Raw genomic sequence first — 17,135 nt, 5'->3', positions numbered from 1 at the left:
GTCTTTTTGTAAATTAAAGTTATATTGGAACACAGCCATGTTCATTTGTATACATGTTGTCTGTTTCTGCTTTCGTTCTTCACGGCAGAATTCACACAGGAGTCTGCAGCAGAGACCGTGGCCCACAAAGCCTATGGTGTTTACAGTCTAAACCTTTACAGAAAAAGGTTGTCAACCCCTATTTCAGCATTGGCATTTAATTATATCTCCTGGTTAACTTTTGGTTAGGTAGATTACAGTGGTCTGTTGACACAACTATATCCATGTCAGTAGCTGCAAACAGCTCTGGAGGACAGTCATATGAATAATAGGGGACAGTTATCAGTCCAAGATCGGTATTAAATTTTTTAGTTTTATGAGTCATGAAAATTCAATATATATATCATTTCATATAGCATTTTGTAGCTTGCACAGATGGCTTCTGTATGTTATATAATTTGATCCCTGTAACCTTATATAAATGTCATTTTCCCCATTTTATAATCAAAGGCACTAAGCTTAAGTGGTTGTGATTTCCTCAAGCCCATACAGCCTCTACTTTATAGAGCAGGGGCTTCAATCCAGATCTTTTGTTCTCAGATAATTTGTTTTTTTCTTAGACATTTGAAACTGCAATTAATTCTGTAAAAAATAACAAACTCATTCCTCTTATAATATTGCATATAAATTAATATTTTATAAATTGAATTAATTGGTTACCTGTTTTTTAGACTTATCCTTTCATCTTCTCCACAAAGCAAGAAATCTGCCTTTTAAGTTTAAGATTTGATAGTAATAGGAAAATTGCCTTCCCTCTACTTAGTTGATAAACCATCAAGGAACCATATTAATGAATTATACTACCTCCAGCATAAGTGTTTTAATTTCATCAGGATTCAAGTGTTTCTTGAATATTTATAAATGAAACATGGGAAATATTATGGTTGCTGAAATGAATATTTGCCAACAGCTTATATTTGCTATACCTAGCCCTAGTATATAGAAGTCATTCTTATATGTTTAATTATAATTATAATTGGTATATCTTTACTTGACCAGAGCATATGATCCTTTAGAATAAAATGAACTTGTCTCATGTCAGAGAGAAAATTATTAAAATACATAGACGTTCAGGATAGCTTACGGAAATATTACAGTAATAATTTTTACAAGTAGAAAATGTAACTTTTCAATAGCTGTTGTGGTGTTTATTTTTTTCCCCTCAATTGTTCCCTTCAAGGATGAATTACAAAGGCTGCTGGGGTTGCTAAGAGACCAAGATCCCCTCTCAGAGGAGCAGATGCAAGGACTGTGCATTGAACTGAATGATTTCATTGTTGCTCTATCCTCAGTCCAACCCTCTGCCAAAAGGGAAGGCTTTGTCACTGTCCCTAATGTGACATGGGCAGATATTGGTGCCCTGGAAGACATTAGAGAGGAGCTCACCATGGCAATATTGGTAGGTATATCAGCTGCCAAATATTATTGGCATGTCATGGATTAAAGACCAGAGATAAAGCTCCATGCATGTGTACTAGGTTCTGTGGCTAAACTGACTTGACTATAATCACTGTGTCTAACTTGACTTGAATGTAGCACTTCTTTCAAGTGCTAAGCCCCCAACAATGGTTTTTCTTTTGTTTGAGATCCGATTTGTTTATTTTTTTAAATTGATGTATCATAGTTGTAAATATTTTTGGGATACATGTGATATTTTGGTACATATATTAAATGTGTATTGATGAAGTCAGGGTAATTGGGATATTCATCACCTCTAATGTTTATGTTTTCTTTGTGTTGGGAACATTATACTTTTTTTCTTCTAGCTGTTTTGAAATATACTTTTTTCTTCTAGCTGTTTTGAAATATAATTTCCCTACCGTGCTATCAAATACCAGAACTTATTACTCCTATCTAACTATTTTTTTTACCCGTTAACCAACTTCTCTTCATTATACTCATCTCCACCTTCCCTTCCCAGCCTCTGGTAACCATCAATTTGCTCTCTGTCTCCATGAGATCCACTTTATTAGCTCCCACTATGAGTGAGAATGTGCAATATTTGCCTTTCTGTGCCTGGTTTATTTCACTAACATAATGACCTCTAGTTCCATCCATGTTGCTGCAAATGACAGGATTTCATTCATTTTTGTGGCTGAATAATATTCCATTGAGACCTATTTTATGCTGTATTTTATGGATTTCTGTAGCAGTGAGTTTAAACCACAAAAAACTATAGGTTTCAGTCAAGACCAAATTGTTTGACAAAGACTTTCTGAACTTGATCTTATGGATCAAGGCAATTTTAATGCACATAAAACTTTGGATTAATTTTTATTTACTTTACTTTTCTACTCATCATTCCGTGGTTCATTAATTGAAATATGATCGATTTAGAGGTATGTACTACTGAAAGAGAAAATACACTGGGATTATAGTCAACAGGTATCTCTGGCTTTTAACTTTGCAAAACTTACTGCTGCATCTGATTTCTTAGAGGAGACCATTGTCTAAACATTTTATAACCTAGAAATGTAAATGGTTTTCTAAAAAATATTTGTTGAAATATTATATCATTATGTCTAAAATGTTCTTAGACATTACGTTCAAGTATAAATTCCTCAAGTGCAGGGACTTTTCTCTTTATCACCACAGAGCATGAACAGGTAAACCAGGTACTGTTTGTATCTTCAGGCCTCACAGTTATGTTGAAAATAAGCCTGAGAGGCTGGGTGCAGTGGCTCATGCCTGTAATCCCAGCACTTTGGGAGGCTGAGGCAGGTGGATCACCTGAGGTCAGGAGTTCAAGACCAGCCTGGCCAACATGGTGAAACCCCGACTCTACTAAAAATACAAAAATTAGCCAGACGTGGTGGCATGTGCCTGTAGTCCCAGCTACTCACGAGGCTAAGGTGGGAGGATCGCTTGAACCCAGGAGGCAGAAGTTGCAGTGAGCCAAGATAGCGCCACTGCACTCTAGCTGGGTGACAGAGGGAGACTCAAAAAAAAAAAAAAAAAAAAAAACCATAAAATATGTATCTGGAAATAATTTGAACCTGCAGTATAAAATGGACATGTAATGGATCGCCGTTTGTATCATTCTTTCCAGGCACCAGTACGCAACCCAGACCAGTTCAAAGCTCTTGGATTGGTGACTCCGGCTGGGGTCCTCCTTGCTGGTCCTCCTGGCTGTGGGAAGACTCTGCTGGCGAAGGTATCATATAAGTTCAATTGCATGTAATTTATTTCTTAGTATCAGATAGGATAATATGAATTTAACTTTAAATATTACAGTGAGGTAAATCTTATGCATAATTTTTACCGGAAGTTTATTTTAGCAAAACTGACAACTTTCTTCATTAAAGTTTCCTACTTTTTTAAATTACAAAGGCACATGATTGAAAAATGTTTATATCAACCATAATCCTATCAATTTTAACATGCAATTATTATATTTTCTGTGTATTATATTTTAGCTTTTTAGTGAGTATTATTCCATAGTTTTAGTTTTTACTTGACTTAGTTTCCTGCTTTGGTATTGTTATTATTTATAACTTAAATATTTTCCTCTATATTTCTTGTAATTATTTTCTAAAATTGTTTTTTCATAATAGAAAATAAAAATAAGCAAAAAAGGAAAAGCATTGTGTGTAATTCTCTCACTGTCACCTACTACTATTATTTCATTTCATTGTCAATCCTTCAGATATTTTTCTATGAATACATATCAAAGTAATATCTAACTTTTACGTTTTTACATGCATGTTTACAAATATAAGCTTTTTTTTTTTTTTGGGACGGAGTCTCATTCTGTCACCCAGGCTGGAGTACAGTGGCGTGATCTTGGCTCACTGCAACTTCTGCCTCCCGAGTTCAATCAGTTCTCTTGCCCCAGCCTCCCGAGTAGCTGGGGTTACAGGCACACGCCACCACGCCCGGCTAATTTTTGTATTTTTAGTAGAGATGGGGTTTCACCATATTGGTTAGGCTGGTCTTGAACTCCTGACCTCGTGATCCGCCCGTCTCGGCCTCCCAAAGTGCTGGGATTACAGGCATGAGCCACCACGCCCGGCCACAAATATAAGCTTTTTTAAACATGTTTTTCTCACTTAGCTATATTTCCTGAACATCTTCACGTCAGTATATATTGATACACATCAGTATGTTTAATGCCTGCGTAATATTCTACCATAAAGATAGATGTTCTATAATTTATGGAAATGATCCCATATTGAAACAACACTACTTTAAATGGCCTTGCACTTATATTTTTGTACCTTGACTAATAATTATATTAGAATGCATTTCTAAATAATTTTCCAGTCAAAGGAATGTATGTTTTTAAGGCTTTTGAGCCATATTATTAAAGTGCCTTCCTAAAGGTTTTCACCAGTTTTTACCTTTTTATCAATAGGGTATGAGAATCAATTTTCCCACACCTTAAACTAGTGATGGCCATGAACGTTGCTCTTAATAGTGGACAATTTAATAGGTAAAAATGCTGTCTTACAGTTTAATTCGCATTTTAAAAATTACTAGTGTTTTTTTGGCCAGGCATGGTAGCTCATGCCTGTAACCCCAGCACTTTGGGAGGCTGAGGCGGGTGGATCACTTGAGGCCATGATTTCAAGACCAGCTTGGGCAACATGGTAAAACCCTGTCTCTACTAAAGTAAATTACAAAAATTAGCCAGGTGCAGTGGTGCATGCCTGTAATCCAGCTACTCGGGAGGCTGAGGCACAAGAATCACTTGACCCAAAGAGGCAGAGGCTGCAGTAAGCCAAGATCACGCCACTGCATGCCAGCTTAGGCAACAGAGTAAGACTCTGTCTCAAAAAAAAAACTAGTTTTTTTTATTTAAGTATGTTTATTGGCTATATTTCTTTGTGAATTGTCTATTCATATCCTTTCCTATTTTTCTAATGGCATACATGTGATTTTCTTTCTTATTTATATCACTTCATATATTAAGATTTGTTATTTATAAATGCTGATTAGTTTATCTTGACTGTAACCATGTTTGACACCTTGAGCTTTTTTGGTTTGATTTTTATGTGGGCAAATTTCTGTCTTTTTGTGCTTTTTTTCCCCATTGGAATTATGCTTATTAGAACTGTCTTCCCTATGTGTAAAGTATGTTATCCATCATTTTTAGTGTCTGTATAATATTACATCCATAACTAACCCTTATCAACTTTTAAAAATATTTTTAATTGTAAGAAATTGAAATAATAACATTTTTAATAAGTACCACAGCAACCAAATTATAGCTCCTCAGTAAATATCAAATATCCATAGTGCTGTGTGTAAAACTTACTTTTATTTATACTACTAATTTTCCTTGCTTTATGCTTTCAGTACTCTTAAAAGGCATTGCTTTCAGAGAGCTGGGTATGGAGGTAGAAGAGAACAACACAGTCATTGATCTACAATTTTTTCACAATAGTTTTGGAAAAATATAGCCAGAAAGAAGGTTCTGCATGCTGGTGTGTGAATTCTCCAGGTCAATGCAGTTCCCTTTCATGTGTGTCCTATAGTGTTTATTATTTAATTAGTTACATCTGCCTTTGAGTAGTCCTGTTCACAGCAGAGAGGAGGTAGCTTGGATAACTTGAAAAGCATATATAGTAGTAAAACATCATAGATCTACATTTCTCCTCTTCTTCTCCCCACTACTGAACTGCCAACAATTGAGGACCACTCTGTTTAGTCAGATTTCTTTCTTTCTTTCTTTTTGAGATGGAGTCTTGCTCTGTCACCCAGGCTGGAGTGCAGTGGCACAACCTTGGCTCACTGCAAGCTCCGCCTCCTGGGTTCACGCCATTCTCCTGCCTCAGCCTCCTGAGTAGCTGGGACTACAGGTGCCTGCCACCATGCCCAGCTAATTTTTTGTATTTTTAGTAGAGACGGGGTTTCGCCGCATTAACCAGGATGGTCTCGATCTCCTGACCTCGTGATCCACCCGTGTCGGCCTCCCAAAGTGCTGGGATTACAGGCATGAGCCACCGTGCCCGGCCTTAGTCAGATTTCTTACATCTGACCTTTGGGAGCAGGGACTCTTACCTAGGACTCCATGAATGGACTTCACAGCTTCACTGAATCTATGAGCCCAGGCAATGTATTGTGTATATGTATTGTTTCTGGGGAAGAGTGTTCACAACAACTTTCATCAGGTTCTCCAAGGGGTGCAAGACTATATGCCCAAGAATCCAGAAATAGAAAATGTCCTTGAATGGCAGAGGCAAAGTGTGGCCTAGGATAAACTCATGGAACAAATTATAGGTCAGAACCTAGAAACCTAGAGATACATATAAAATTAGGTATTTGGCTGATCTTGATTGTTTTGTTTACTCAGGATAACAAAATAATACAATTTTTCTTGGCACCTGCACATACTAAGTATGTAACAAGCATAAAGTCAGGACATGCAGTTACTGGAGTTGGAGAGGTTTGGAAGAATAAGAATTGGGAGTCCAGTTTTGGAAGTGATAGATTTGAAATGCTTGTGCAATCCAAGTGGTGTTGCTGAGGAGTAAGTGGAACATAGATGGGGAGCTCAGATACCAGGTTCCAAGAATAAGAAAGAACTCTCTTCCATGATCATTTTGAAGTTCTGATTGATTTTATTCAGGTTTCACCTCTGCATTCAGATTGTAATTCTTAGACTCTTCTACACATACAATTATGAGTTTCTCAACACTGACTCTTCGTAAAGACTGATAACTGATGTTAAATTTTCATTTGTAAATCAATGAGTGCTTTCATCCCATGAGGTATTTCTTGAGTACAGAGACTAGCATTTCACTGGAATTCCAAACTAGGGCTATAAATGTATTTATATTTACATAAGCATGTTTATGTAAACAAATGTTCACATAAATATTTTGTGTCATTTCCATTTGATTTATAGCCTTAGTAATTCTTAGAAAGTCGTAGGTTTCAGCCTGGGCAATGTGGCAAAACCCTGCCTCTACCAAAAAAATACAAAAATTAGCTGAGTGTGGTGGCATACTACTGTAATCCCAACTCCTCAGAAGGCTGAGGTGAGAGGATTGCCTGAACCTGGGAAGTCAAGACTGCAGTGAGCTGTGATCTCATCACTGCACTGCAGCCTGGGCGACAGTAAGATTCTGTCTCAAAAAAAAAAAAAAAAAAATTAAAGTGAAATTAAAAAAAAAAAGTTGTACGTTAACACGTTAACGTTTATTTCCTTTGATTTTCCCTTTATCCATTCCCCTTTTCCCATTTGTCTTTTTTCCTTTTTTTTTTTTTTGAGACAGAGTCTCGCTCTGTTGCCCAGGCTGGAGTGCTATGGCGCAATCTTGGCTCACTGCAACCTCTGCCTCCCGGGTGCGAGCAATTCTCCTGTCTCAGCCTCTCAAGTAGCTGAGACTATAGGCGCATGCCACCATGCCCGACTAATTTTTGTGTTTTTAGTAGAGATGGGGTTTCACCATATTGGTCAGGCTGGTCTCGAACTCCTGACCTCAGATGATCCACCCGTCTCGGCCTCCCAAAGTGCTAGGATTACAGGCGAGTCACCGCACCCAACCCTTTTTTCCTTTTAATAAGAAAGAGGTAACTATTAATATAGAAAGGGAGACACAGAATTAAGACCACAAAAAGGGCTAGGCGCAGTAGTTCACGCCTGTAATCCTAGCACTTTGGCAGGCCGAGGCGGGCTGATCACGAGGTCAGGAGATTGAGACCATCCTGGCTAACACGGTGAAACCCCATCTCCACTAAAAATATAAAAAATTAGCCAGGCATGGTGGCGGGCGCCTGTAGTCCCAGCTACTTGGGAGGCTGAGGCAGGAGAATGGCGTCAACCCGGGAGGCAGAGTTTGCAGTGAGCCGAGATCGCGCCACTGCACTTCATCCTGGGCGACAGAGCGAGACTCCATCTAAAACACACACACACACACACACACACACACAGAGTCCTTTCATTGTCACACATCATCATCATTATTATTGTTATTATTACTGTGTATTGGTCTTATTTGTGTCTTTTTGTTTCCTCTTGCTAGGCTGTTGCAAATGAGTCCGGACTAAATTTTATATCTGTCAAGGGCCCCGAATTACTAAACATGGTAAGTTATTGAGCATGAACCATTATTTTAGATTAGAAAAAGTAATGGTCATGCAAATTACGGGGTAAAATGTTCTCAGATCTTTCAGCAATTGTGGTATTTTGGTATTAAAAATCAGTGCTGTAGGAGTGAGGAGGCTGAGCTTTGCTCTGCTCTGCCACTTTGGGTGTATAAATGCTTTCTCAATTAAGTCTGTTAACCTCTGAGCCTGAATTTTCCCACAGCTAGAAGCAGTAGAGCAAAGATTTCAATCTGAGTTGTCTGACTCCTGATCTACTTTTTATCCGGTTGTCATGTGGCTCAGATGAGTTCCATATTAATAAATAGAAATACTTCCGGAGATAGAAGTCACTCAAGTGCTGTATCTTCCTTCTGCATTTAAGCAACTTATTATCCAAATTTAAGATGCTTTGCATTTCTTATTTTTTTGTCCCTCTCTATGAAAAGTAAAAATGCCATTCTATGATATATTCCAACAAAGAAGAAATGAGGGTAACATTTGTTTTAAAAGGTTTTTAAAATTTATCTCTACCCCAATTTTTAAATCTTTCCTATTGTGTATTACTTTCTCCCTAAAATAAGGGAGTTATACTTAAGTATTTCCTATGGGCTTTTTACATACCTCATAACTTTTCTTGTACTTGGTTTTGATTTTCCAGCAGAGGTGGTATTAGATGTGAACCTTGAAGCAGAGGGCATTGGTGGGAACTGGGATTGGAAAAGAAGGTTATAGCCAGACATTGAAGGGCCTTTATACCAAGCTAAAGTTTGGATGTTAACTTCAGAATATCAGAGAGCTAATAGAGGCTTTAAATCAAGAGTGTAACATATTTTTAAAGATTGTAATTAATAAAAATTTTATTGTAAAATATTTCCACATATAAGGAATTCCAAAGAGTAATATAATATACCCCTATGTATCTATCACCCAGCAAAAAAAAAAAAAACAGCAGTACACTTGATGTTCCCTGTTCTCTTTCCCATGGAACTTACCACAAGGCTGAATTTGGTGCTTATTAGTTCCATGCTTCTTTCTATATTTACTATGTATATATTTATCCCTAAACAATATATAGTATTATTTTATATGTTTCAGAAGTATAAGGCCAGGCACAGTGGCCGACACCTGTAATCCCCAGCACTTTGGGAGGCTGAGGCAAGAGGATCACTTGAGGCCAGGCATTTAAGACAGACCAGCATACCAAGACCCTGTCTCTACCAAAAAAATTTTTAATGTAATTTATTTCAAATATGAGGTTTATGAGATAATTGGAAATGTTAGTGCTTACTGAATATTTTATATTAAGGAAATACTAATTTTTAAGTGTGATATGACATGTTAAAATCATATTTTAGAGATACTGAAATATTTATAAATAAAATAGGACATCTAGGATTTTCTTCAATAAAATGAGGAAAGTGGCCAGGAGTATAGATGAAGCAAGACTGGTCATTAATTGAGTTGATAATAATTGAAGGTCAGTGATGGGTACATTTGAAGTTTATAACTGTTATATCTCTTTAGTTATAAGTTTGGAACTCTCCTTATAAACTCTCCATGGTATAAAGCAAAACAAACAAAAAACCCCTTTAAATAGTGTGTATTATTTTGCAGCTTGGTTTGGTTGAGTTTTTTGGTTTTTGTTTTGTTTTGTTTTTTGAGAGAGAGACAGGGTCTCTGGAAGCAGAGGTTTTGCTGTATTGTCCAGGCTGGTCTCAAACTCCTGGCCTCAGGTGATCCTCCTATCTCAGCCTCCCAAAATGCTAGGATTACATGTGTGAGTGACTACACCTATTCTTGGTTGTTATTTTTGTTCAATATTTATTTATAATACTTATCTCTGTTGATGTATTTTTAGTTTATTAACTTTTTGTGTGGCATTTCATTGAATGAATATAACCATACTTTAAAAATCAGATTTTTTCTGATGAATTTTTAGGTTGAATATTATATATGTATATCTTTGCATATATTTGTGAGATTTTTTCCCCTTAGGGTATATACCCAGAAGGAGAATTGCTGAATCTTAGAGTATGTGCACTTTCAAAAATATTAGGTATTGGCTGGGCACAGTGGCTCACACCTGTAATCCCAGCACTTTGAGAGGTCAAGGCAGGAGGATTGCTTGAGGCCAGTTTGAGACCAGCATGGGCAACATAGTGAGACCCTGTCTCTACAGAAAAAAAACCCATAAAATTAGGCAGATGCACACCTGTAGTCCCATCTCCTTGGGAGGCTGAGGTGGGAGGATCGCTTGAGCCTGAGAGGTCGAGGCTGCAGTGAGCTATGATCACGCCACTGCTCTCCAGCCTAGGCAACAGAGCAACATCCTGTCTCAAAAAAAAAATTGGATATTGCTAACTATTTTTATAAAGTGATTGTATCAGATTGTCCCACATTCTCAACAGCAGTGTTGGTGTCTGATATTTTCATTTTTGCCAGTCTGGTAAATATGACATTTTGTCTCATTGTGGTCTGATTTGTTTTTAACGGGTGGGTAGGGGGAAGAGGTCTATGGAAGAGTGCAGAATGTCTCTGAAAGATTAGATGATCTGGGCTGAGTGTGGTGGCTCACGCCTATAATCCCTGCGCTTTGGGAGGCCAAGGTGGGCGGATCACTTGAGGTCAGGAATTTAAGACCAGTGTGGCCAATGTGGTGAAACCCCATTGTAAAAATACAAAAAAATTAGCCAGGCATGGTGGTGGGTGTCTGTAATCCCAGCTACTCAGGAAGCTGAGGCAGGAGAATTGTTTGAACTCAGGAGGTGGAGGTTAATGGTGAGCAGAGATCACGCCACTGCACTCCAGCCTGGGCGACAGAGTGAGACTCCGTCTCAAAAAAAAAAAAAAAAAAAAAGATTAGATGATCTAATGAGGAAGATGGGCATCTTGAGATTGGAAAATGAGTTCACTCTAGGACATTTTAGATTAAACAGCCATCTGGAGATGTCCAGCAGGCAGTAGGAAATGTGAATCTGAAGCTCTGAAGAGATTTGAAAGTCACTATCATCCAAGTGGCATCTAAAACCATGGGAATGGGTTCAGTCTGGTAGGACAAGTTTATTAAGTAAAAGAACAGTTACATTAAGGGCCTCTGACAGAACCCTGAAAGATTCGAACAATTAAGGGATAAAGAAGCAAGATCTGGTAAAGGAGACCGAAAGTGCTTGGTCATAAGATGGAGGACACCCCGGACCTTCTAAGCCTGAAAATCAAGGGAAGATGAGTTTTTCAACCTTGTCAGTGTGACCAAACAGTATAAAAGATAGTGAGAGTGGGACTTGGGATTTGGTAATTAGAAGGTCATTGGTGGCTTTAGGGAAAATATGTTTAATAATGATGTTTGCAAAAGCCAGAATAAAATGGCTGAAAATTTGATGGCCAATAAAGATTTTGAGATAATAAATGTAGGATCTTTACTTGAAATGTTGCATATGTTTCAAATAAAGGATAAGATGGGCTTTTCATTTATTTACTTATTTTTAATCACTGTTGCCTTGTTAAGATTAAATAGGTTTTAATATGTCCTTGTTGAAACTTTAGGTTTACCTTTCCCTAAATTAAATTTCCTTTTACCTAGCTACCTTGGTTTACCATTTCCAAAGTCACTTTGCCAATGGTATTGATTGTTCTCTTCTATTCCTATCTGAAACTTTATGTCTCCCAGCCCCCTGATATGCCTTCTTTTACAACAGTACTGAATATTTTGCTTCAGCATTGCAAGTATAGTTTTTGCTGAATTCGATTTTCCAGGAAAGTCTACTATATTTGTATACTGTTTATTATATTTGCACACTGTGTGCTATATTTGTACACTGTGCAGGATGTTATGACAGAAAAATCTGAATAGGACTCCTACTTTCCAAGGACTTTGTAATATAATATAGTGAGGGTAGAAGAGCTCAAATGTTATAATAATGATAAAATCTGAATATCTGAATAGGACCCCTGCTTTCCAAGGGCTTTGTAATATAATATAGTGAAGGTAGAAGAGCTCAAATGTTATAATAATACAAAGTACTTTAAGAGCAAAGAAATACTTTGGGTTTGGTTTGGGTCAAATGATAGTAAAACAGTTTTATGTGTCATAAAACTAGTTTTATGTGTCAAAGTCTAGAAAGTATCAGGATGAGGATGAGCCATATACAGTTGCTGATATTTAACCATTTTTGACCTGTAATAGCCAACTGCATATAGTTCAACTTAATCAAATTAGCTATTATGGGAAGAATGATTAATGAGGATCTTTTAGAATGCAAGAAGAAATGTTCGGAGGTAGGTTAGAAAGCAGTTCAAGTAAAGGAAGCAGAATGAGCAAAAGTTCAAAGAAAAGTACCAAAAGGATGTGAGGGAAAGAAAGTTCTAGTCAAATGAAAAAATAGCACTTTAATCTCTGTCTTCTGTGGTATATTCTTTGCCTTGATTATTTAGTATGGCCATATAGTCATTAAATAGCATAGGTGATATGAAATAGTTGGCACTGTAGGCCAGGGGCAGTGGCTCATGCCTGTAATCCCAGTATTTTGGGAGGCTGAGGCAGGTGGATTTTTGAGGTCAGGAGTTCGAGACCAGCCTGGCCAACATGGTGAAACCCCATCTCTACTAAAAATACAAAAATTAGCCAGGTGGTAGTGGCAGTATGCCTGTAATCCTAGCTACTCGGGAGGCTGAGGCAGGAGAATCGCTTGAGCCTGGGGGGCGGAGGTCGCAGTGAGCCGAGATCACTCCACTGCACTCCGGTCTGGTTGACAGAGAGACCCTGTCTTAAAAATAATAATAATAATTGGCGCTGTAAAGATGTTTTTGGATTCCATCTTATTTGGCAGTTTCATTAAGAAAAAAACTGCTCTTTCTTAATCATCTGGTTTGACATTTTACAAGAAAAATTTCTTGTGCCTAAGCTAACAGTGAAATAATCCTTACATGTAGCTTTTCATATTACTTAGTCCTAATGTTATAGTTGCTTGTGAATTGCTATATTTCTTGACTTATCTTAATGTTTTATATTTTGATTTAGATTTCAACATAGAGTAAGCCGTTATGAAACCTGTTAAATGCCTAGTGGGCTCACTTTGCCTCCTCTGATGCTGTATGACAAAATAGTTATTCCTTTATTTAGTAAGACGACTTGTGTAGAAATAACAATAAAACAGTAATTTGACTTGTGTGTATGTAAAATACTGTTGAATTAATGAAAATTACTGCTGGATATTTTATATGCACGAGGCTTACAAGATTAGTTCTAAAGTGCAATTGAATTTTGGTGATTTCTTTTGAGCTAGAGAAGACCTTACATTTCACTTAAGTCTTCATTTTATAAATAAGGAAATTTATAGTAGGCTTAAATAGTAGCTAATTTTATTAAGTTGAACTATATGCAGTTGGCTATTACAGGTCAAAAATGGTTAAATATCAGCAATTGTATATGGTTCATTCTGATACTTTCTGGACTTTGACACATAAAACTAGTCTATGTCACATAAAACTGTTTTAATATCATTTGACCCAAACCACAAAGTTGAACTGTTGGTATTTTATTTCCTTTCTGTGTATGTTTAGTATGTTGGTGAGAGTGAACGTGCTGTGCGACAAGTTTTTCAACGAGCCAAGAACTCAGCTCCCTGTGTGATATTCTTTGATGAAGTGGATGCTTTATGTCCTCGAAGATCAGACCGAGAGGTAAGTATCATGGACTAGTGGTTTTCAGATTCTTTTAGCACAATAAACCTTTTCTATGTTCCAAGCCAGGTATTTCTTATGAAGTCATCCCTTCGGAGCATTGAGACTCTTAATGAAGACACTTAGTAATTTGAAATCAAATCCTAGAGATAGCAGTTGTATTCTGTATCTGCCGCTGCATCCAGTTTTTTTCCTGTATATTATTTTGGTTGCACAATCTTTAGGTCATCCTAATTCACACAAATGAGTAGGTAAGTATGGAAATGATATTGTTTTAAATAGCTTGCCTTATAATCTTGTAATCCTACCACATTCTTGAGCTAAATGGGTTCTTGACACAGGAAAAAATACGGTTTAAGATATCATGCACTCAAAATAGGGTCAGGTTATTAACTTTAAGACCCAAAACCTTTTCTCTTAAAGTGAGGACATTAAAATGAAGAAGATAAAAAAAGACCCAACACCCATTTTATATCGGGAGAAGATATAAAATTGATCTGCACTGAATACCACTTGTGTCAGCCACACTGAGTCACAGTCCTTAGAGATTTCAGTACAGAGTACCAGAAACAGTTGTTATTAGGAGTGCTATTGTATAACAATTTGAAGCTTAGTGAAGCATAACATAAACAATAAATATGTAACCTTTTTGAAGCAGATAGCAACTGCTATTTTTTTTATTTTTATTTTTATTTTTTTTGAGACGGAGTTTTGCTCTTGTCTCCCAGGCTGGAGTGCAATGGTGCAATCTTGGCTCACTGCAACTTCCGCCTCCTGGGTTCAAGCGATTCTCCTCCCTCAGCCTCCTGAGTAGCTGGGATTACAGGCACCCGCCACCATGCCTGGCTAATTTTTGTATTTTTAGTAGAGACAGGGTTTCCTCATGTTGGTCAGGCTGGTCTTGAACTCCTGACCTCAGGTGATGCATCCGCCTCGGCCTCCCAAAAAGTGCTGGGATTACAAGGGTGAGCCACCATGCCTGGCCACAAGTACATTTCTTGTAAGATGACTGAAGGAATGGTTACATTTCTTTTTGTTGTTGTTGTTGAAACAGTCTCACTCTTTCACCCAGGCTGGAGTGCAATGGTGTGATCTCAGCTCACTGCAACCTCTGCCACCCGGGTTCAAGCGATTCTCCTGCCTCAGCCTCCCGAGCAGCTGGGATTACAGGCGCCCGCCACTGCACTGGCTAATTTTTGTAGTTTTTAGTAGAGACAGAGTTTTACCATCATTTCTGAAACCTAGAAATCTTTTGTGATTTATTTTCAATATGGGTGTGTGTGTGTGTGTGTGTGTGTGTGTGTGTGTGTGTGTGTGTGTGTGTATGTGTTGTTAGGTCATAAAACATTATTACATGCCTCATTTTGCTAAAAATCTCCAAAAACATTCAAAAGTCACACACAAAAAAAGATGACTAATATAAATAAATAAATAAATAAATGTGACTCACATTTTAGCGGTTTTGTTTCTTCATCCAGTAGTCATCGATACCATCATAGAAGATTCTTACTACAGGCTTATCTTTGATAGTGATGTCAGTGACTGAGGCAGAGATCCTTCCCAGGTTCCCCAGTCATATTCCAAAGTCTACTGTGGGCTATGGAGCAAAACACAGCACTTTGTTATCTCCAGCTGGTTAGGGCACAGCATGCTCTGGATTTTATTCCTTTCCTTTTTATTCTCTCTCTTTTGCCATGAATAAACCCTTCATTTGTCCATAGCCCCTTCAATTGGTCTGAAGCTCTCTACTGTCAGCTGGTAAATCTAAATTTGGAGAGGTTCATTGTCAACTGTTGCCCTCAAAGAAGTCTGTAGCCATATGAAGTACATGCCTAACTTCTGGTTTATCTCTCTCTTTTTTTTAAGGAATAAAGAATGGCTGCTCCATAGGCAGAGCAGCCTTATCTGTTTCTTGGATGTCTACTGCCACACATTTCTTTTTTTTTTTTCTTTTGAGAGAGAGTCTTGCTCTGTCACCCAGGCTGGAGTGCAATGGCGCTATCTCAGCTCACTGCAACCTCTGCCTCCCAGGTTCAAGCGATTTTCCTGACTCAGCCTCCCGAGTAGCTGAGATTACAGGTGCCTGCTACCATGCCCGGCTAATATTTGTATTTTCAGTAGAGATGGGGTTTCACCATGATGGCCGGGCTGGTCTCGAACTCTTGGTCTCAAGTGATCCACCATCCTCGGCCTCCCAAAGTACTGGGATTAGAGGCGTGAGCCACCACGCCCAGCCTACTGCCATACATTTCTATACTCTGATATATATGGTTTTCTTTTCTTGTGTTTTTGTTGTGTTTTGTTTTTTGTTTTGTTTGTTTGTTTGTTTGTTTTGAGACAGAGTCTTGCTCTGTCACCCAAGCTGGAGTGCAGTGGTGATAATCTCAGCTCACTGCAGCCTCTGCCTCCCAGGTTCAAGCGATTTTCCTGACTCAGCCTCCCAAGTAGCTGGGACTACAGATGTGTGCCACCACACCTGGCTAATTTTGTATTTTTAGTAGAGACGGGGTTTTACCACGTTGGCCAGGCTGGTCTTGAACTCCTGACCTCAGGTGATCCACTCACCTTGGCCTCCCAAAGTGCTGGCATTACAGGTGTGAGCCACTACGCCCAGCTATAGTTTGCTTTTCTAACATTTTCACCTAAAGCAGATTCTAAACACATTTTATTTTTATTTTTTGTTTCTTTTTATTTGATTTTTTTTTTTAACAGATTCTCACTCTCACTCAAGCTGGAGTGCAGTGGCGCGATCTCAGCTCTTCGCAACTTCTGCCTCCTGGGTTCAAGCGATTCTTGTGCCTCAGCCTCCTGAGTAGCTGGGACTACAGGTGTGTGCCACCATGCCCAGCTGATTTTTTGTATTTTTTTTTTTTTAGTAGAGACAGGGTTTCACCATGTTGGCCAGGCTGGTCTCGAACTTCTAACCTCAGGTGATCCACCTGCCTCAGCCTTCCAAAGTGCTAGGATTACAGGCATGAGCCACCATGCCCGGCCTCTAAAAACATTTTAAATTTGAATGCATTCTCTTTTTTTTGAGACAGAGTCTCGTTCTGTTGCCCAGGCTGGAGTGCAGTGGCGCGATCTCGGCTCACTGCAACCTCTGCCTCCTGGGTTCACGCGATTCTCCTGCCTCAGCCTCCCGAGTAGCTGGGATTACAGGCGCACACCACCACGCCTGGCTAATTTTTTGTGTATTTTTAGTAGAGATAGGGTTTCACTATGTTGGCCAGACTGGTCTCGAACTCCTGACCTCGTGATCTGCCTGCCTCGGCCTCCCTAAAGTGTTGAGATTATAGGCGTGAGCCACCGCGCCTGGCAAATGTTTTCTTTTTTAATTGCACTAGTTATACATGAATACACATTTGTGAAAAATTCAAATAAAA

The 17,135-nt window shown here is 38.4% G+C and overlaps 1 protein-coding gene across 4 annotated transcripts in view; it reads left to right on the top strand.

Annotated features, from left to right (window-relative positions):
* NVL (nuclear VCP like) overlaps positions 1-17,135 on the top strand; it is a 103,325-nt gene that overhangs the window by 41,288 nt on the left and 44,902 nt on the right. For all 4 annotated transcript variants that reach the window (XM_019030929.4, XM_055372251.2, XM_055372246.2 and 1 more), the window contains 4 exons: positions 1,220-1,438; positions 3,089-3,193; positions 8,010-8,072; positions 13,633-13,752. In XM_019030929.4, the coding sequence (XP_018886474.3) occupies positions 1,220-1,438; positions 3,089-3,193; positions 8,010-8,072; positions 13,633-13,752 (507 nt within the window). The remainder of the gene's footprint in view (positions 1-1,219; positions 1,439-3,088; positions 3,194-8,009; positions 8,073-13,632; positions 13,753-17,135) is intronic.

This window comes from Gorilla gorilla, chromosome 1, assembly GCF_029281585.2.
Source record: "Gorilla gorilla gorilla isolate KB3781 chromosome 1, NHGRI_mGorGor1-v2.1_pri, whole genome shotgun sequence".
Classification (NCBI taxonomy): Eukaryota; Metazoa; Chordata; class Mammalia; order Primates; family Hominidae; genus Gorilla; species Gorilla gorilla.
This window is presented reverse-complemented; position numbering and strand designations above follow the sequence as displayed.